General features: G+C 42.3%; 1 protein-coding gene across 7 annotated transcripts in view; it reads left to right on the top strand.

Moving 5' to 3' along the window:
- EML1 (EMAP like 1) overlaps window positions 1–19645 on the top strand; it is a 128309-nt gene that overhangs the window by 38967 nt on the left and 69697 nt on the right. For 6 of the 7 annotated variants that reach the window (XM_065637121.1, XM_065637122.1, XM_065637120.1 and 3 more), the window contains exon 1: window positions 6045–6358. The exons of the other annotated variant lie outside the window; for it this stretch is intronic. In XM_065637121.1, the coding sequence (XP_065493193.1) occupies window positions 6292–6358 (67 nt within the window). In that variant the 5' untranslated portion in view covers window positions 6045–6291. Of the gene's footprint in view, window positions 1–6044; window positions 6359–19645 lie in introns of those variants that run through there. 7 annotated transcript variants of the gene reach the window in all.

Below are 19645 nucleotides of genomic sequence, written 5' to 3'. Positions count from 1 at the left end.
ATGTTATATCTGTGGGTGTAACAAATCTGCAGCTGGCCGTTACATACACTGAAGTGCATTGAACCCAGCTTGATGGAGTACCTTACAAAAATAAGGGTATTTCTACTGCAGGTGCTATGCTTGAATGCATTTCATGATAAACCGTATAAGTAATACATTCAGTGTTTGTGGGCAGGATAGCCTTATAGCTAGTGCACTCAACTGGTAGTAATTCTGTTTTTATTCTGTCACTGACTTCCTGGTGTGACTTCGACTCTGTCATGTTTTCCCTCTCATTTTCCAAATAAGTAAAATAAAGACAACATTCAGCTCAAAAAGGTGGTGCAAGTCTGAAAGCATCACTGTTTGCTGAGCAGCCTCCCATCTTTGAATGGGAAGAGGCAGAGATGTGCAAAGCGTTATTCTTTTCATCTTCAAAGCCTTCTCTTTGTATTTACAAATTAATCAATCTGCAAAGCAATATTTTTTTTCCCCCAGGCAGTATGATGAAGAATATTCTTATTAATTATGGGGAAAATTCCACAATTCCAATATATGTCATTTGAAATAACATGATGTATACAGACATATTGCAACATATTTTCATTTGGATTGTAAAACATGCATACCTTTGATGGTTTCATCCCACATTTGTTATACTGTATTTTTAATGTGCTCAGACTGTGCTGGCATAATGGTGATCCTCCCCTCACACCCCATCTTTCCCACATGCATGAAGGATGCTTTGTAGTGACATTCATGAAGACCCCTGCTGTGGCTGAAACGCTGGAATCCTGCTATTTAGAATGAACGATTATTCCAGCAGTTGAAGTGTTTTCATAAAGGAGACTGGGCGGCAAGGCACTTCTTCCTTTCCTACAGCACAGTAGGAGAAGAAATCCTTATTTGAGCCTATGACAGGACCCTGACAGAGAATCCCACTAAAATACTTGGAGATAGTCTAGTGGTGAGGAAAAGCCACTTCAGAAGAATGAAGACAATTTATTCACTGCATGAAATTCTCTTAAAAAACCCCAAACAATCTCTGCTGCTGCTCACTGAATAGAAAGGGCAAATTAAAAAAAAAAAAATAAAAAAAAAAAATTAAAATCTGTCTAAATCAGAATTTCAGCAGATTTTAGGCAGCTAAGTCCAAAACTTAACCCCAGAGCCCCCCTCTGCTAAGTGCTGATCTCATCCGCAGTGCCTAAAGCCCAGGCACTGGCTCTTCCTTCACCGAGGCTCCTGCAGTGCTCAGCTGCCTGCTGCTGGTGATGTTGCTGGTGCTGCTGGTGCTGCTGGTGATGGTGCTGGTGCTGCTGGTGCTGCTGGTGCTGGTGCTGGTGCTGGTGCTGCTGGTGATGCTGATGCTGCTTGTGCTGGTGCTGGTGCTGCTGGTGCTGCTGGTGCTGGGCATCACGGCTGCCCGGCACTGGCCCTGGCTCCAGCCAAAGCACAGCATCTTCCAGCACTGAGGCAGAGCATCATGTCAGCGAAACGAGGCCAGTGCTCTGACACCAGCTTTCAGACCACCCAGTTCCCAGTGCCAGTGGTGAACGGCTGGAAGAAGTGCCCATTTCGTCTGTTTTTAATGAGGGATAGATTATTCAGGGAGAAGCACAGGCATGGTGCCTTATGTTTTGGATTGTAGGCCAGGGCCAGGCACCAAGTGTTGCAGTGCTTCAGTTTTTTAATGGCTGAAACTTCTGACTCACAGAGGAAAAGCAAAACTTGAACAAACACGCAATTTAAAACCTTCCAGGCTTGAGCAGAGACTGACTGCTTCATAAAGTAAGACTGTGAAATGGACTGTTACATCCTAAATGGAAACACAGTGAGTACAGAGCTGAGCTCAGCTCCCTTTGATCATACGGCAGTAAACGTGACATATCAAATAATTGCTAAAGAGCTTGAGGGACTCTTCAAAAGTTAGTCATGGTAAAGTAGATGCTATAATTATATCCACTGATAAATTTTAGTGAAACCAGCACATTTGCTGATAGTGATACTTTGCCCAATGAAGGTTCCATCTGAATATGAGGAAAAACTTCTTTACTTTGAGGGTGCCAGAGCACTGGAACAGCCTGCCCAGAGAGGCCATGGAGTCTCCTTCTCTGGAGACATTCAAGACCCACCTGGACACATTCCTGTGCGATCTGCTCTGGTGAACCTGCTTCAGCAGTCCAACCCCCCTGCGACGAGCAGGGACACCTTCAACCAGATCAGGTTGCCCAGAGCCCTGCCCAGCCTGGCCTTGAACATTTCCAGGGATGCGGCATCTACCACATCCGTGGGCAACTTGTGCCAGTGTTTCACCACTCTCATTGTAAAAAATTTCTTCCTCATGTCTAGCCTGAATCTCCCCTCTTTCAGTTTAAAACCATCTCATTCCCCAAAGAAGCCCACTGAAGGCAATGGCCTTTAGCACAGATCCAGGTGTTGGGTACAAAGGACAGACTGTCCAAACTACTGCCACATGGTGAAACCAGCCTGATGCCCTCAAATGACAGAGCCACAGAAATGACTCAGAAGGGAAAGTTCCTCTTCCGAAGTCCTTCTCTACCAGCCAGGTGAAACGTGCTGGTATTGGGCTTTTTCTCTCAACGCTATTGCTAAATGTAAACAGTACAAGGGATAAGATTTATATAATCAGTGTCTGCTATTTTAGTGGATTTTAAGAGCATACGGTAACTCGGATTTCTTTGTTTCATATTGACAAGGTGACTGGGACAGCTCGCTCTTGACTTCAGAGGATAGTTGCCTATAACATATAACACTACACAATTCTATACTGCTGAGAGTTATAAGCTACAATACTTCTGATATGAAAATCCTGCAAAGTATTTTTTTTATTTATTAGTAATGCAAAAGAAATAGAAATAAAAAGAGAAAAGGAATACGTAAAACATCAAGTTTTTTTTACTATAGCCTATTAACGGAGAGTGAAACAAGCCTTCTTTGTCCTAAAATTAGAGTATTAATTCCTGAAAATTCAGCTAGGGATAGGTAAAAGCTCTTTTGTTCTCACTTACCATTTGTATTACACTACTCAATACAAATGAAACTTAAATCATTAGTTACAAAATACAGCTTTCAACATGTAACATCATACAGAGTTTCCGACACTGCCAACAACACGTGTGCACAAATGTACAGCAATAAATCCCCTCCAGATACATCAGTCCCACTATATTGCTCAGGATGCCACATTCCTGTCTGTATAATTTCCCATTTTCCAATGCACTAGCTTGTGTCTGCACAAATGATTAAAGCTACAGTTTACTGAAAAGTGGACAATAGAAAGAAGTGTCTTCATTGTTTTGCAGTACCAGCAGAAATCCCAGACACACTGGTGCATCCTTCAGATCCATTGTCCCATTGTTCCCACAGCCAGACAGAATTTCTTTTTCATTTTGTGCCTTGTGGTGCAGTTTAGTGTAATAAGATTGTAACAGGTCTCAAAATCATTGCAATTAAATTATGAAACTGTTTTCCTTTCCTAACCCTTGCCCTCAGAATATAATGGCATCATAACAGCATCTAGAAACTGGAGGCGAGATCATTTTCGGTCACATCACTGAGCTGATTTGCAGCATGGTGAGCTGATAGGTTCCACTGACACCTTCACAACTAATTTTGGTGGGTAATCTATGATGCTGCGCTCAGATCAGGTTTAGAGTTGAGTCTCTGAGTAACTTTTCATCTTCGCTCTCTGAAATGGAGATGTAAAAATTATTGGGCATTTACTTCTCTCATCTTTGTAGCACTCTCACTGACGACATATTTTTTTTACTGCAGGCATAATACATTTAGATAGCATAGATTTCATAATTTGTTTGCCAAAACTTGCACATCTGAAGGAGGCATAGGTTAAGCTAACATTGACATCTTATGGCCAGCACACTACTTGTGCTGACACTGTCTCTAGCTGGTGGAAAAACAGCATATTAAAATACTTTTCAACCTAAAAAAGAATAACCTTATCACAGCAATAATATTTTAAAATGAAGGAAATTCTTCATTGAAATTTGTGTTAAAAATGGTCTTCATTTTTATATTATTGGAAGTTGTCTGCCAAAAATCTCTTGCACATCTGTGTCTCTGTGTGTACAATTTTTTAGAATATAGTATCTTGGAAAAGTCTGATGGGTTATGCATGAAAAGGTCATAAGAAAACCTAAAGGAACTGTGTTAATTTTAAAGACGAGAAAGAATCATGGCTCATTTAGAACATTAAGTTAATCTATTGTCTTTAGCATCTTTGAAGTCATTTTATCTTCCATGCCTTTTAAAAAATTTTAATATAATTAAGATACTATAAATTTCCATTATTTTATAGCCTGCAGCTATAAAACACAGTTGGTTTTGTCACATACAAGTTAAGCACTATCATGCTGGATAAGTACTTGTGTTGGAGATGACTTCAACTCTACCGATATTGGCACTGGCAATTCAGGAGGGAGCACTTTTCACTCCACTTTAATATGGAACTGATATCTCTGCCTAATTTTACAGCATATTTTTGTGTTAGCACTACCACGGTTTAGTGGTTGGTGAAAAGACTCGTATATACTGAACCCATGCTTGTAAGCAGATCCACATGATGGAACTGCCCTGCAAAAAGCTCCTGGAAGGACTGAGGCCTGAAGATACACTTTGTTAAGTGCTCTGGCATTTTTCAAGAGCAAAGGTGCTATCAATATGCAATGCACTATTTTTCTTGTGTCCCTTGAGGAGCTTGAAATAAAAATGCCTTTCAGTCACTGGACCCTTCAATATCCCTAGCACAGAAATTGAAGCTTGTAAGGTATGAAATAATTTTACAATATTACTAGCCACTGGTTTTGTACCACTACCCTCATCTCACCATGATTGGACATTTTAAACATATCTAGATAAAGAAAAATATTTAAACCAGCTGAAATTATTTCTTAACTTGTCTGGCTTGAGAAAAAGCAATAGAGAATAATACTTTCCTACAGGTTTCAACATTACTTTGCGCTAATTTCCCGCATGAACTGCAGCTATTGTTTTTGTGTGTAACTATGGTTTTGTTTTGAATTAAACTGTTTTATTTACTTTGGAACAGAATTTGGCCTGGAAGACACGTTTTTATTCTGGTCTCAGTGATCACCCAAGACCCACAATGAGATCAAAGCAGTTTTGTGTTATGTGTGTTTTTTTGAACTATAATATTTTAGAATCCTATATTGGAAAAGTGTATAATATTCTTCAAACTAAATAGTTAAAACTGTATGAAAATGGCACGACAAATTACAGTATGTATCTTTTTTTTGTTTGTTGTTATTGTAAGAGAGCATCAATCACATTATCTTGGCAACCCTGTCCTGTAGCCAGTTGAACCGCCACTGAAACCAGTGGAGGACAGACGGTGCAACGACACGCGGTCTGTCGCTTCAGTGGAAGAAGCAAAAGGAGCTTCAGATGAACCAGGCACGAGCAGAGCGTTGCTGCAGCAGGGAGGGACGCTGCGGCTGTACGCAGCTGACAGGCTGTCCCAACAGTTACTGCACAACTTCTGGCTTGAATTCAGAGATATGCCGATCGGTAACTCTGGTTCAGTCCTCTCAGCGGGTACTTCCCTGCGCAGGGACGGGAGGTGGCCCCGCTCCACCTCGCCCCGACGAGGACACCCGGCCTCGCTGGGCCCCTGGCCGCGGCACGGCCACCGGGGCTCGCCTCTCCTCCAGACGAGGGCCGGCTTTGGGCGGCGCAGGGGCGGCCCGGGGGCTCGGCGGGGCCACTGAGGAGAAACGGCCGCGCCGGCCCCTCGCCCGCCGAAACAGGCGGCTCCTCGCTGGCCCCGCCGCCCCGGGGTCCCCCCGTCTCTCCCCGCTGGAGCCGGCGGCTCCCCGGCCCTCCCGCCGCCCGCACCCGCCCAGCGGCTCCCTTCCCGCGAGATCCCGCCGGCCGTGCTCTGACAGGGCTGCGGCGCCGGGACCTCCCCTCCGCCTGCGAGCCGCGGGGCGGAGGCTGCCTCGCCCGCCGGGAAGCCGCGGGGCGATCGGCCGCCGAGCGGTGCAGCAGCCCCGCGGCCGGTGAGGGGAGCTCCCGCACTGCCCCCTCCGCCGGCGCCGCGCCCCGCCCCGCGGGTCTCCCCCCTCGCCTCAGCGGCGGAGCGGAGCGGCCGCCGCCCCAGCCGCGGCGGAGTGAATGGGTTGCCATGGCAACTGAGTGAGGCAGGCAGCAGGCCGCCGCGGCCCCAGCCGCCTCCGCTCCTCAGCGTGTGGGCGAGGAGGCAGCGGGCGGCCGCCGGGACAGCCGAGGGGAGGCCGGGAGCGCAGCGGCAGGATGGAGGACGGCTTCTCCAGCTACAGCAGCCTCTACGACACCTCCTCGCTGCTCCAGTTCTGCAACGGTAAGGGCGGGGGCCGCCTCCCGCGGCCGTCCCCGGGGAGCGAAGGGGTCCCGGCGCCCCGGCGGGGCGGAGACGGAGGCCGGCGCGGGGAAGGCAGCGCCGGGAGCGGGCCTGCCCGGGGCTGCCGGCGGCGGCTCCGACGCCCAGGGCCGCCCGGCTCCGCGGCGTAACTCGGGGAGAGGAGAAGGAGGAGGAGGAGGAGGGAGGAAACTTCACCCCCTCAGCCTCCCCCGTTGTGCAGCGGGAAACCTGCCAGCCCCCGGCAGCCTCTGTGAGGAACTTCTGCACCTCCTCACGGGAATATGTGTAGAAATGTGTGCGTATGTGTATATATATATGTTTATGTATGTGTATCTGCCTGAGAGGCGATCACCCACCGCTACGTGGCCCCGCTGCGTGTGTGCTAACGTGTATATATATATATATATATATATATATACACATATATATGTATACGGCCGAGCTGTGAGCTCACGTCTGTGACCCTGAGGCGCGCAGCGGCACGGAGCGGCGGCACCGCGGCGCAGAGAAGTGTCCCGGCGGCGGGCAGTGCGGTGCGGACAGGTGTGTCCTTCCGCCCCCTGCCCAGCTCCTCTCCCTCCCTGCCTCCCCGGAGAGCCCACCCAGGGGCTCCCCACATCTGCGAAGGTCTCAGATGTCTGTGTGGAGTTGAGGTAGTTGGCCTGTAGTTACTGATTTTTCTTTCTGCTATGTTTTAAGGTTACTGGGGTGGTGGTGTCACCTGGGTGGCAGTGGCAGGGGAGCTGCTGGGCTGCAGTGACAGGTCGTAAAAAAGAAAGGAGGTGAGGAGCTGCCAGTATCCTCAGAGGAGGTGTTCGGAGTTTGGCCTGCATAGTATTTGGGATTATTCAACTAGCTGGTGTTTACTGTTATTTGTGGGGAAATAAACCTGGTATCCTAAATGTTACAAAGAGTTCTTCATGGTAAGCTTTAAGCTCAAAATACCTTATTTTGCTTCTAGTTCTTGCTTTCTAGCAACAAAATTCTGAGCATTCATAATCTCATGTTTCATTGAAAATTGATTTGCAGGTTTCTTATTCTTCCAGATTTTAGCAGTGGTCTGGCTTTCTACTGCCATCTGAACAGCTGGAGTCAGGTTTATATTAAATTGCTTCATGACAGCAACTGCATCAAACATAGCTGCCTCTTCTCTTGGAAGAAATGAAGATGATAAATTTTACTTTATTTTCTTTGTGGTGTGGCGCAAGAAAGGGATGGGTTATCGAAAAACTCTAATATGTGTGGACCTTGAGACTAGGAGCAGTTTTTCAGGGCATGATGAGTGGTGCGTGTGGGCTCCGCATTGTGTGATATTCTCAGAGCTCTTCAGGAGAGAAAACTGTGACTATGTACGGGGGTTGTATGCTAATAGCAGATGCCTGTTTTGCCTAAAGTTAATAAATATTTCATTGTAAGTGTTTTCAAAAAGAAAACATAGAGCTATGTATTTCAAAGTTTATACTCTAACCCATTTATAAGCACGCTGTCTTCCTACCAAAATCCCTGGGCTTTGCTTTTACAGTGTTCATGCTGGTAGCACACATACGGGAACAGTAGGAGTTGCAACACTTTCTGAATAGTTGGAATAAGCAGAGTAGCTCGTTTCTGAGAAATGTCACTCATGTCGATTTTGTAACTCTGGGCACCTATTATACATGATGGCACTAAGCTGTACATATTTATGCTGTACATGGGTTTTAAAATCTTAGTTAATCTTTAAGTATTATGTTCTAGAATGTGTTACTGACAAGATCGCTTGTCTAGGTGTCATCTCATTGTAGATAGTGAACTCAAGAACTGTTGTAAACTTGTATTATTCTGTGTTTGTAAAAGAAGCTGGCTTGATTCAGAAGCCTTTCCTTTTATGAGTTAGCCTTCAGTGAGATGAGGAAGAACAAGAGAATTGGGCCTTTGAATACTGCCTTGAGCTGATCAGACACACATGATCCATGAGGAAAAAAATGAAGATGGAGGATGCCAGTGGGGGTTTTGAGGTTGAAAGAGGAGAAGAAAATTGCTTTACAGTGAGGTGGAAAGCTCTTACAAGTACAGTATGAATGAATACAAGTATGAAAGATGATGTGAAGTTGGGAGTGGGGCAGGCACGAAGAAGAACCAAATAGAGCAAGCAAGTGGTGGAGATGTGAAGGAAAATGTGATTTTTAATATAGGGTAAAGTGAAATACAGAAATGTCTGGTAAGCACTGGAAGTGATCATTGCTGTATGTTGAAAGGCTTTCTGTTCTGAGCATGGAAGAAGTAAGTTTTACAAGTAAAGACAAGATGGAATTTTCTGATGGTCTCGAACTGAAGAAATGATGAAGAGCCTGCCTGAATGTATTGTGTTTGAAAGATCAGGATACAAAGCCTGTGCTCCTGTCAGAACAGCTGTGGGTCACCTGTAGGGCAGCAGGTGAGCTCTGGCCTGGGCCCGAGGGTGGCTGGTGCTTCCCGGTCCCTTCTCCCTGCTCGGGGCGGGTGGCAGCACAGAGGAGATGGGGCAGGGAGGGACCGGCGGTGGGCAGGAGGTTGTGATGGGGACAAGGGAGCAGAGTCTTGGCTGTTGGAGGACCTGGTCAGAGGGGAAAGAAATAGTATAAAGGCAAACTTACCCCAAGCCTCCCTTTCTCTAGACAGGGCTCTGGGTTCAGGAGAATAATTTGGGTCTTTAGGTCATCTTTTTCTTTTTTTTTCTTCTTTATTCATATGAAAATTTAGTCTCCATGGTTGTTTAGTAACATATTTTTATGGTTTGAAATGAGTAAAATTGAAGGAAGGGAGAGAAGAAAGAGGCAAGGAAAATATGTTCGTTTGGAGCTGCATGTCTAAAATCTAGGGCAAATATTTAGCACAGCTAGTTCAAAGACACCTACTTTCTGCAACTCTGTTTTGCAGAAGAGTAGGGTAGGGTTGGCATTTGAGAAACGTTGTGTTAATGAATGCAAGTGTCAGTCTGAGATGACATCAAAGCAAGAAATACAAACTTGTAATGTGATTTTAGGCAAGTTATTTCATTCTTGTTGCCTTAGTTTCCATAGTTGTAAACTCAGAGGAGAGTACATACCTACTTTGGAGGGATTTATGGCGTTAGTTTGAAATCTCCCTCTTGATTTTCAGAGGACAGTCTCTCCAGATGCAGAAAACGTTTTGCTAGTTGCTGTGCCTGTTCTGTTTATTTTTAAGAAAGACACTAAAACAACTCCTCTTAATGCTTGTCTAAGGACAGTTCTCAACTTACATCTCACTTTCTAGGTAATGAAGAACATTGTTGGTTTATTCTGCATGTCGGAAAGTAAAGCGTGGATAATATTAACCCTGCCTGGTTATAGATACCCTCCTTGGTATTGATGTAACTTTTATGTAGTTCTTGGCTGGAAAACCATTATGCTTATCTGCAGTCAGTCAGGGTGTTGGTAATGTGTTATTTAAGCTGAACATAAAAGTGGTAGAATACTGATGAGGCAAGACTGTGTGAACGTTTTTAGTGTCTGCTTGAAAACTGATGGAGAGAGCCATGTTGGACCCGAAACTTTACCAACCAAGGCATGCACTGGAATTATAGACAGTGCTCATCTCACCTCCAGCTGATGTATTGAGCTGCCAGAGTGATCAGTAGTGATTACAGACAGGTCGGGGAGGCACGTAGGGTGTGGGCAGAGGGTTGTGGGTCCTCTGACCACAATTCCCTGTCCATTTATAGCTGTAACGATGGCCTAATGATCATGTCCTACACCACGCTAACAACTGTGGGCAGGGTTATTAGGCATGTAGAGCGTAAAGGGTGAAATCTGTGATCCCTGTGCTCTGCAGAATGCCTGTGTGGACTTAGAAGTGAGAATTTATCCTTGATTAATTTATAGGTTGTAGCATCTTTTTTATATTCTTCACTTGGCTAGTGGGAAGATTGTAGCTGTCAAATAGCCACTTTTGCAACCACACATGCCTTGTTCGACAAACTTCAAATATAGAATATCTGGGTAAAGCAGTAAAAAAAGTGTAAACCGAATTCTTAGTGAAATTTATTTATTTTGCAGGGTATTCCATAATATTAATTACAGTTCTGTTTAAGTGATTACCTGAAGTGTAATTGCTAGTAGAAAAACTAAGATGTACCTGCCAGTAGCAGGGGGGTTGGAACTAGGTGATTTTTAAGGTCTCTTCCAACTCAAACTATTCTATGATTCTATATTATAAAACCAACCATATTAAAATTTTTTAAAAAGGCAGAATAATTTTTTAAAAACCTTTTAAAGACTAACAGTTCCTTTTCACCCTCCCAGCCAGTAAATCACATTATTAAGATTTTTGATAGATAATAGTTTTGGTAACTGTCAGTCACTATTTAAGTCATGAAAGGTAAATTGTGTGAATCAATTCATATACTAGTTTTGGTCAGTTTATTTCCAGTTTGAATCTTCTGCTGATGTAATTATCCACCATTCCTGAAAATAAATAGAATATATGTACATTTTTTTCTCTGACTTGTGTACCTACAAGTGGAGTGATGCCATGTTGGTGAGGAAGTGAACGCCACAAACAGGAAACCTGTATGGACAGCGTTATTGTGGCAGTCAGCTCTTCTTTCCCATTTGATTCTCACCCTTTGTTTCCCTGACCTTCCCAAATACAACCAGTCACCCTCTTCCTACAGCTGGACCAAAACCGCACAATATAGTCTGGATTAGAGCAGGAGCAGTGGTATGTTGAACCTTACAGTTTTCAGGTCACTAGTTGAAATATGTCGAGTGTTGGAAGGAACTGTGATTTGTTTTACTGTGATCACTTCCTAGGAATATTGCAAAGTGAAATTGGATTTCATGTGTTTCTCACTGGGCGGATTCCGTGTGTATGGAAAGATGTTGCAAGCACGTTTGAAAAGATGTTGCAAACGAGTTAATAGCATTACTCATGTTTGTTGTTTTTCTCAATAGCCTATAACAGCAGAGACAGACAGAGAAACCAGCATTTCTCATGTTTATCTCTAGGCCTGTTCTCTCCAGGCCAGCAGCACATTTTGGACTGAGGAGCAGAGGACATGCCCTGCATGAAGCTTCTATCAGTTTGTAGGACAGAGAAGAGTTTTACCCAGAATTGCTTGGAGAGCATGTTCTTACTTTTCCTTTCATTGAGGTGTGTTCTGGCTCTTACAATTGAACTCTTAAACATAATACTGGGTTGAACTTTACATTAAGTGTCTGTTTTCCACTTTTTGGAGCTATATAGAATACAAGTTGATTTTTTTATCAGCTTGCTTCTATCTATTTTCTTCTATCCTGAAATAAAGGGGAGAGATGGCACACAGAAACACATTTTTGTTTGTGTGCAGTAACTGAGTGCAGAATAAGTCGGTACACTATGAAATAAAAATAACTTGCAGCAATGGACACTTTCACAATATTTATTGTTAGCCTACTACAGCTCAAACTATGATTGTTAATAAGACACTATAGGAGTACAATGAATTTGTTGCTCTTTAATTACCTCTGTATTTCCAAATCATGAATTATTAAAGCTCATTTTAATCATGGATAGCGTTAATTGTGGTTACTGGAATTTAATACTTTCTTTGCTTTTTTATTTTAAACTGAGTGTTAAAAACAAATGAAAATGTAGATCAGTCATGAGGGAATCCTTCGGTGACAGTCAAACCTCAATAGAGAATCTGTGTCAGTGGTAGCAGTATGGACAGAAACCACAAGCATCAAGTATTTTATCATGAATAAAACAACATATAGAATTGCAAATTAAAGCGTTTGGCTCTCAGCAGAAAAACATGCTTTGTCTGATCTTCAAGGAGTTATAAAAAAACCTAATAGTACTTCAGAGAGCTGAGAAAATATGTGTTTTAAGTTCTAATTAAGAATAGTAAAACTCAGATTCTTTTACTGAAGCTTAAACCACGTGCAAACAATTCAAATAAGGATTTAAATTATATTGGAAGTATATTATTAAGAAGTGAATACATGAGGAGGCAGTGAGGGAGTACACCAGTCAGTGACATACATTGTAATAGGTTTTATCCTGACTTCCCTTCCATTTCTCCTTTCCTTAGAAATTTAAGACGAAGTTTTTAAAGCTGATGCTGTTCTTTTGTCAAGAGAAATTTTACGAAGCTGTAGTGAAGAATCTGTCCTTTGATCATTAAAATCTTGAGGAAGATGTGAGAGAATTAGTAGGAAGGTTGTGTGAAATGGTATAATGACTATATTTTTTGTGGCATGCTTGCTGTTGGCAAATGACACTAATTGGGCAACCGTGAGGAATGGTGAAAGCTTAGAAGTAGTGCAGAAAGACCTATGGAAGATGCTTTTCTTCCATGAAACACAAATTAAAATGTTCGTCCATTACATAATTAAAATGTGGAAGTAGCTCCCTGAGGTTTTTTAGGGAGATGGGGTGGAGATAATGATATGTTAACATGATTTCACTAAATTAATTCTTTGGAAAGTAATTAAGTGAGATTGTCCACACTCCATTACTTCCAAAGAGTAAAATGTGACATGGTCCATCATTATTTTGTCTTGCTTTGAAATGACAGATTATTCAAAAAATATAACATACTCATTTGAAAACATATCAGAGGTCTCTAGCAGTGTTCTTAGATATCGTGGAATGTAGAAACTACTACTTATCTGAAATAAACGCCTCATTGTGATAAAAGCAGTTTGCATTTCTTAATAGCGTAGACCTTGTATTTGATTGTAAACATACGTTCAAGTTTCCTGCAAACAGGAAAGAAGAAATGTTTTTGCTTTTAAGTATAGCTTCTGTAATGTGTTGCAGGTCAATATATGAAACATTGCCACTGGCTTGTAGTCATCTGAGAATTGTGGGGGAACAGGAGCCTAAGCCACGCTTTAAAATGTGAGATTCCTAAGATACAGAATAGATGAACATATTGCAATATGTAAATAGAAAAGACAGAGAAACAATCATTGTTTTGAGGTAGTAAAGGCAAATATTTTTTTTTAATGAAAACTTTGTAAAGAACCTTGTATTTCATGAAAACGTGATGTTTCTTTTTGTTACAACTGTGGTGGAAAACACAACAAACAGAAAGAGCTTTTGAGATTTCCCGCTGCAGCTCCTGTACACCCAAGTGGGGATGGCTGGGCAGTGGTGTGTAGAATTTCCCTGAGGCTCTGGAAGGTTTTTGTACCCTGAAGTCAGCAGCCTTGGGAGCAGCTATATTTTTTTTTTCCTCTTGGTGGGCAGGGTTGGGGGGGGATCATCCTGAAACTTGAAGAAGATGCTGACAGTCACTTTCATATTTATTTTATGTTTACTAAAACCAGTTACCAGTCTATTACTTCCTTTCCTCTTCCCTGTCCAGCATTTCCCAAACTGTTTTACACAGACCTGTTGCTGCCTAGAAAGCATCCTTCCAACTCCCAAATGAGATGCTGCTTTAAACAGCTTGCAGGGTCCGGCAGCTGGGTCCTCCTGATCCTGCAGTTGGCACGAAAGGCTTCATGTGTTACACAATGTGGTCCTACCGCTGCATGTTGGATGAATTGCACACAGCGGAGGTGGCTGCTGGGAGGTGAGCGGGGGCTGCGGCTCGATGGGTGGTCTGGCGGGGCTGGCTGGGCCACCGCTGGCAATGGGGTCTTTATCTAAACTGATAAAAACCTCACAGGCATTAGCATATCCTGAGTCCAGTCTTTTAATCACTGCCTGCACTTCTGCCTTGTCACCTTACATCTTCCAAATATAGGCCAAAATAATAGGGCAGTGACAGTCAGGACTATGCTCAAGTGATCTGAAAAATCAGGCCATCTTTTTTAGGTTCCTAACTGTGAACCTAAAAATTGAATTTTGAATTGAGTTTAAGGAGTTCATGTCCGTGGATTATATGAAAGGTGGATATAAAGTATATTTAAAATAGCTCAGTGTAATGCAGTGAACAATTACTGATGTGATTTGGGGTAAGAGACAAAATCCTGATGCAGTGTAGGAGTTTGGCTGCGGACTTAACATGACTGCAATTTCGAACTCTGAAAATGCTCATGGCAAACTCCAGTTGAGCCTAAGAAAATGGGGATTCTTAGTAATATTGGCTCTCACAGTAAAAAATATACACCACTGGAATTTAGCTAACTTTGCATAATGCCGTGCACGGAGGGAGGTGTGAGTCTAGTTTTTTTCTTTTTCTCCCTTTTATGCTACACAGCATGTATGTGTGAGATCCCTGTGGTGGCTGTATTTCAGTTTGGAAATAAGTAATTTCCTCTGTGTTAAGATGTTTTAATGAACTAATTAGGGACCCTGTGGGACAAAAAAAATTTATACATACATTTTTTAAGTTAAGCATTTATATGTTTTGCAGGGCTTGAGGCCTTTCTCTAAAGAGAAGTGAGAAAAGATCCATTTTTAAAATTTGAGGTTTTGATGTGTGGTCTGGCAGTGCTGCTGTCGTCCCCTTTGAAAGGTGTTGTCTCCCAGTATCTCATCTCTTACCATTGCTCTTTCCGATTTGGGAAGAAATATGGTTAGTACACTACTCCTGAAAAGTCGCTTACTTGTTGTTTCACTCTGTTTTCCTTGAGAAGAGGTTCTTAGTATTGTGAACAAGGGACTACAGGACTTCTGTTGGGCTTGAGCAGTTCTGCAGGTCTGAAGATTTATTAATGGTTTGTTTATCAAAAAGCTGATTATGGACACTGATCATGTTCAGAACTGAAAACTAAAATATTGACTTCTTTCGAGCAAAGATTAACAGGTAGGACAGAACTGAAATCAAGGCTTTACAACAGCTCTGCTTTATTGAAGGATCCAAGCCCAGTTATTGTAAAGGTGGTGGGGCAGATATGACCATAGCAGTTTACCTGGCCTTTTTATTATTTAATAGCTCAGTGTTTCCACCTCTGTTTTTAAAGCTGAATAAGCAAGATACAAATGTTAAGGTTTTTGGTTATGGGGTTCCCTGCCCACCCCCTCTCAGTATGATTGATTACTGTATGGTGGCTTTTGCTCAGATTGTTTTTGTTACATTTGACAGTCTGTTATCTGAAAGACTTAGAATAAGCACGTTATCTGCACAAGTCTGAAAATAAATGTTTCTGACTTATCACACCAGTAGTCTTTCAGAACTAATTTACAGCTGAATTAAATCATGAGTCATTTGAACTGTATTTCAGCTTTCTTTTATGACCTGGGTGCTTTGTTTTGCTTTTTGGAAACAGTTAAGAAACCGAGTTGTAGGATTAAATGTCCAGCTGTGGAATTGAAAAATGTTTGCTGTTGTGTTAAGCGAATGTTTTTTTAACTAAAAGTCATGGAAGCTGGAAAATATGTTTGTTGCTATGGTCTCCCAAGAGCAATATATCTGTATGTACTCAATTTTTATGGAGTTCACGGTTGTAAGGCATTAAGGTGAAACTTCACAGCAGTGAACAGAGTAGTGTGATTTATTCCAGCATTGTCTCATGTGTAAGTTATTTGAGAGATTCCATTCTGTAGCTCTCATTCCCAGGTAGGACACTCGTGCTGGGACCCTAACTGTTTATGTGAAGACATACCCCTGGGTGATTGATATGCTTATTTCTAAAATTTGTTTAAACAGAGAGAGTCAATACCAGGGTAACCTACCACTTTCCTCCTTCTCCTCCCCCAGGGCAAAGCTAAATTGAAAGAACCTTTTCTCCTTTTATCTGCTTCAGTGTTTCAATTAAGTGAAAGAATACAATGTAACATAGATGGGGGAGACTGAATAAGGGATGTTAAAGATGACAGGCTGGGTCCTTCAGATGTTCTGCGATAAGAAAGTGTATAGGGTTGCTTAGGAGTAAAGGTTAACAAACCAGAGAGCTGTGGGAGCTGGAAGATCCTGTAAAATTCAGGAGGCTGAGGTTAAGTGGATTCTGGTCTCTGGGGCAAACCTGATGCCCCCACCGCAGCCATCCGTTCCCATTTTCGGTCTGCAATATCTCAGGCAGATAAAGTGACACTCACCGTGCGGCTGTTCAGGGGGAAGGTGTCACTTCCCCTTGCCTCTCTTGCTCTCGGTGGTTTTACCCACTCAACACTTGACAGAATAATTTGTCAGAGTTAATTTAACATGCTAACCCAACAGAAAAGAAAAAAATAATCTGCACAATGTTTGTATGTGGTACTTAGGTTTTGCTGGGTTAGTTTTCTGCCAGGTTGGAGAATTAAATCAGCTTCCAGAAGCAGCAGAAGATACACAATAGGAGTAGCGGGTGCTGCAGGCAGACCGGGGGTTTCTAGATTGGCCATTGTGTCTTGTGGAACTGGACCCTTGCTTTTGTCATTGCAGCTGCTTGTGGCACCATGTGTTGCACAGCATCAATAAATTAATCCAAGTTAGAAGTGATACCCATCTGGTTTGTATTGTAGCAGGTAGAAGTGATCCCCTTTTTTCTGTATTGTGCCAGGCGTGGTGGAGGCAGGCAAAGTTTTAAAACAATGTGTAAGGCAATACAGGGGGGAGGCAGCCAGCAACTACAAGACTGTAATAAAGAGGAAAAGTACTTTTTGACGGCTACAAATATGATTTATAATTGAATTAAAAGTTCACAGAGGTGGAAAATTACATATGCATAATTTCATTTTCAGTGCAGTTACCCATTTAAAGCAGGGTGGACTAACATAAATTTTTTACTATTGAGATTCCTGAATTTCTTTGGTGAATGTTTAGCTTTTGTGGTTGCTTTCATATGTGTCTGTGTGTCTTTTTTTTTTTTTTTCCTCTCCCCTCCCTGGAAGCTATGAATCTCAATATTTTTTTTGTAATTCTTCTTATGTTCTTTGCAGAATAATACATCACATTTGAGTAAAAAAAAATATCATAGCCCTGGCACACAGGGCTATTACTCACAATATTTTAATTCCTTATTGCATATCATCTACTTTTTTTCTTGCACTTTAAAACTTTGTAACTACGTGTTCCTTAGAAATTTTACTTTTCTCTCAAAAGTAAAAAGTAAAATTCTATTAAAAGAACAATGATCTTTCTGATGTTGTCGTTCTTGGGAGCATACTGGTTTCAGGGGCATGTTGATCAGATTATTCGACAACTTTGCAGGAAAAGGTATACCCTAAAACCAGAATAAATCAGTGACAAACATCATCAATGTTGTGCTGCAGCTCCGTTCTCAGAACCAAGTGTGGCTGACTGCAGCTGGAGCATTTCTTTTGATGACAGCAAACTCATTGCGAGGAGAAGAGGAAGATCCACAAGACCTCTGTGCGTTGAGGAATTTAAACAGAAATACACTTGCAGGAGCTAGCAGTCATCTTCATTGTAGCTAGCAGTCATTTTAATCTCTTTGAACTTTGGGTGTATGACAGTAAGACTAAGTATCAGATGTTTGGGAATCAAAATTAGAAAAGATTTGGAAGGGGAATATCCATACAGAGGAAAGAGAGATTCTCTGAGAGTGGGCAATGGACATTTCTGAAGAGCTTTTCATCTGCATTGTAGGAAGGCCTGGATTAAGAGCCTTGCACTGGAGAGAGCAGTTGTGTGTCCTATTTTTTTACTCTTCTTCGCTTCCAAAAAGTTGAAGTAAGCCTAAAGCAGCTCCAGTGATTCCTGCAAGGCTCTGTAGGATTTTGCGAAGCCCAGAAACCATTTGGTCAATGCTGGATTATTAACCCTGGTAGCTGTGAATCAGCAGTTTATGAGAAATTTGTGTGCATATCATTCCAGGGGGATGTAACTTCAGGGTTTTTCTTCCTTTCCCATTTTCATTTTTGAGTTTTTAATTTTAAAAAATGTTTAGCCTCGGGGAGCCCTGTGAGCCTTTTACTGCCTCCTGAGTTTGGCAGTTGCTTCTCTCAGTTTCAGTCTCTAGGCATGTGCGATGTGAAGCTTTGAAGTAGCTGCTGCCTGGCTGAAGCCTCTCTGGGAACTTGGAGAAGGATAATAAAATTTGTGCTTTTGACACTTTCTTTCCAACATGTAGATATTTTAACACAAGAATAAATGAAATGGTTCATTTTTAATAAAGACCCTAAAATTACACAATTGCAAAGACTCTGTATCTTTTGTGGTTTGGTTTTAATTTGGAACAATTGCTTATAGTCAGTGGTGGGAAAAACCATTTACATTTTTGTCAGTTTTAATATCTAGCATTGGGAACTGGTTAATCCATTTAAGAATTGGAATGTGAGATTCAAGCAGGATGTATTTTGTTACAGGCCAGTTTTCTTAGATGATGCTCCATGGACCACTGACAAGTACCAGAAAAGGTGAGGAAAGAGATTTGGGAAAAAAAAAACACCACAAGCTTTTGGATCTTTGTAATTCTGGTTGTACATAGTGTCTGTCAGTCCCATGCTGAGCTCAGCAAGCAAACATTTGCCAAGTCCTCTTTGCGTTCACCTTTCCTAGCAAGGTTCTTCAGATGCTACCTTAGCACTGCTCCTGTACTTCCTCCAACAATAAAATAGCTCTAGACCACCTTCTCCTGGCTATTCCTAACTTTTTCCAGTCTGGCTCCCTTAAAAAGGAGTGTCTCGAGGGAGTGAAATAGAAGTAAGACAAATACATTGGGAGGTGGAAAAAAAAAAAACCCTATTTCAAACGTCTTGGCTGTGGCAGGGTGAAGGTCTTTCTGCTGGGGTGTTCCCAGCTGTGGCATGGGGCTCTTCCTGCACTATGCAGGTTAGTAGTAACTCCGATCACTAGATTTAGTATTGGCTAAAACATATACAGTGATTTAAAAACCATTAGTGTTATGCACCCTTTGCTGGGTTTACCAGGCGCTGTGGGTTCATCTGCTGCAGACACCCGAGCAGCACGGGCAGTCTGGGGCGCAGCGCCTGTGTGACAAGGGAGCTGCCGCGTGCTGCTCTGCAGAGGCACCAGTGGTGTTCAGACCTAAGTTTGTTTAATTAATTTGAACTGTTTGGTTCCGTGTTGAGCGAGGCAGCTTGTTTGGGTTCTGGTCAGCCCTTACTGATCCCTGATGTTCAGCAGAGTGAAAGCTCGTTTTGTAAGTGAAGGAAAAATAACTGTTGTCATGACTTCTGCGCACTTTATCATTACTGTAAATGTAGTAGCAAGCTTTTTAGTAGAAACTTCATTTATCTCAAACAATAGCGTAAATGATGTGTTTTTACTTGCAGTTTATTGTAGTACCTTTTGTTCTGCTGCATAGAAATGTATTCAGTTTCTCTTTGTACATAATCGTTTATCGTACTAAAATTAAATGTTAGACCTCTATAAAAATTTTACATCATTCTGTGTTGGAAACAGCAATTCTGTGACTCCCTTGACAAGTCAGTAACTTGCACAGT

Source organism: Caloenas nicobarica, chromosome 5, assembly GCF_036013445.1.
Source record: "Caloenas nicobarica isolate bCalNic1 chromosome 5, bCalNic1.hap1, whole genome shotgun sequence".
NCBI lineage: Eukaryota > Metazoa > Chordata > Aves > Columbiformes > Columbidae > Caloenas > Caloenas nicobarica.
Note: the sequence above shows the minus strand (reverse complement) of the source record. Positions and strands in the feature narration are given on the sequence as shown.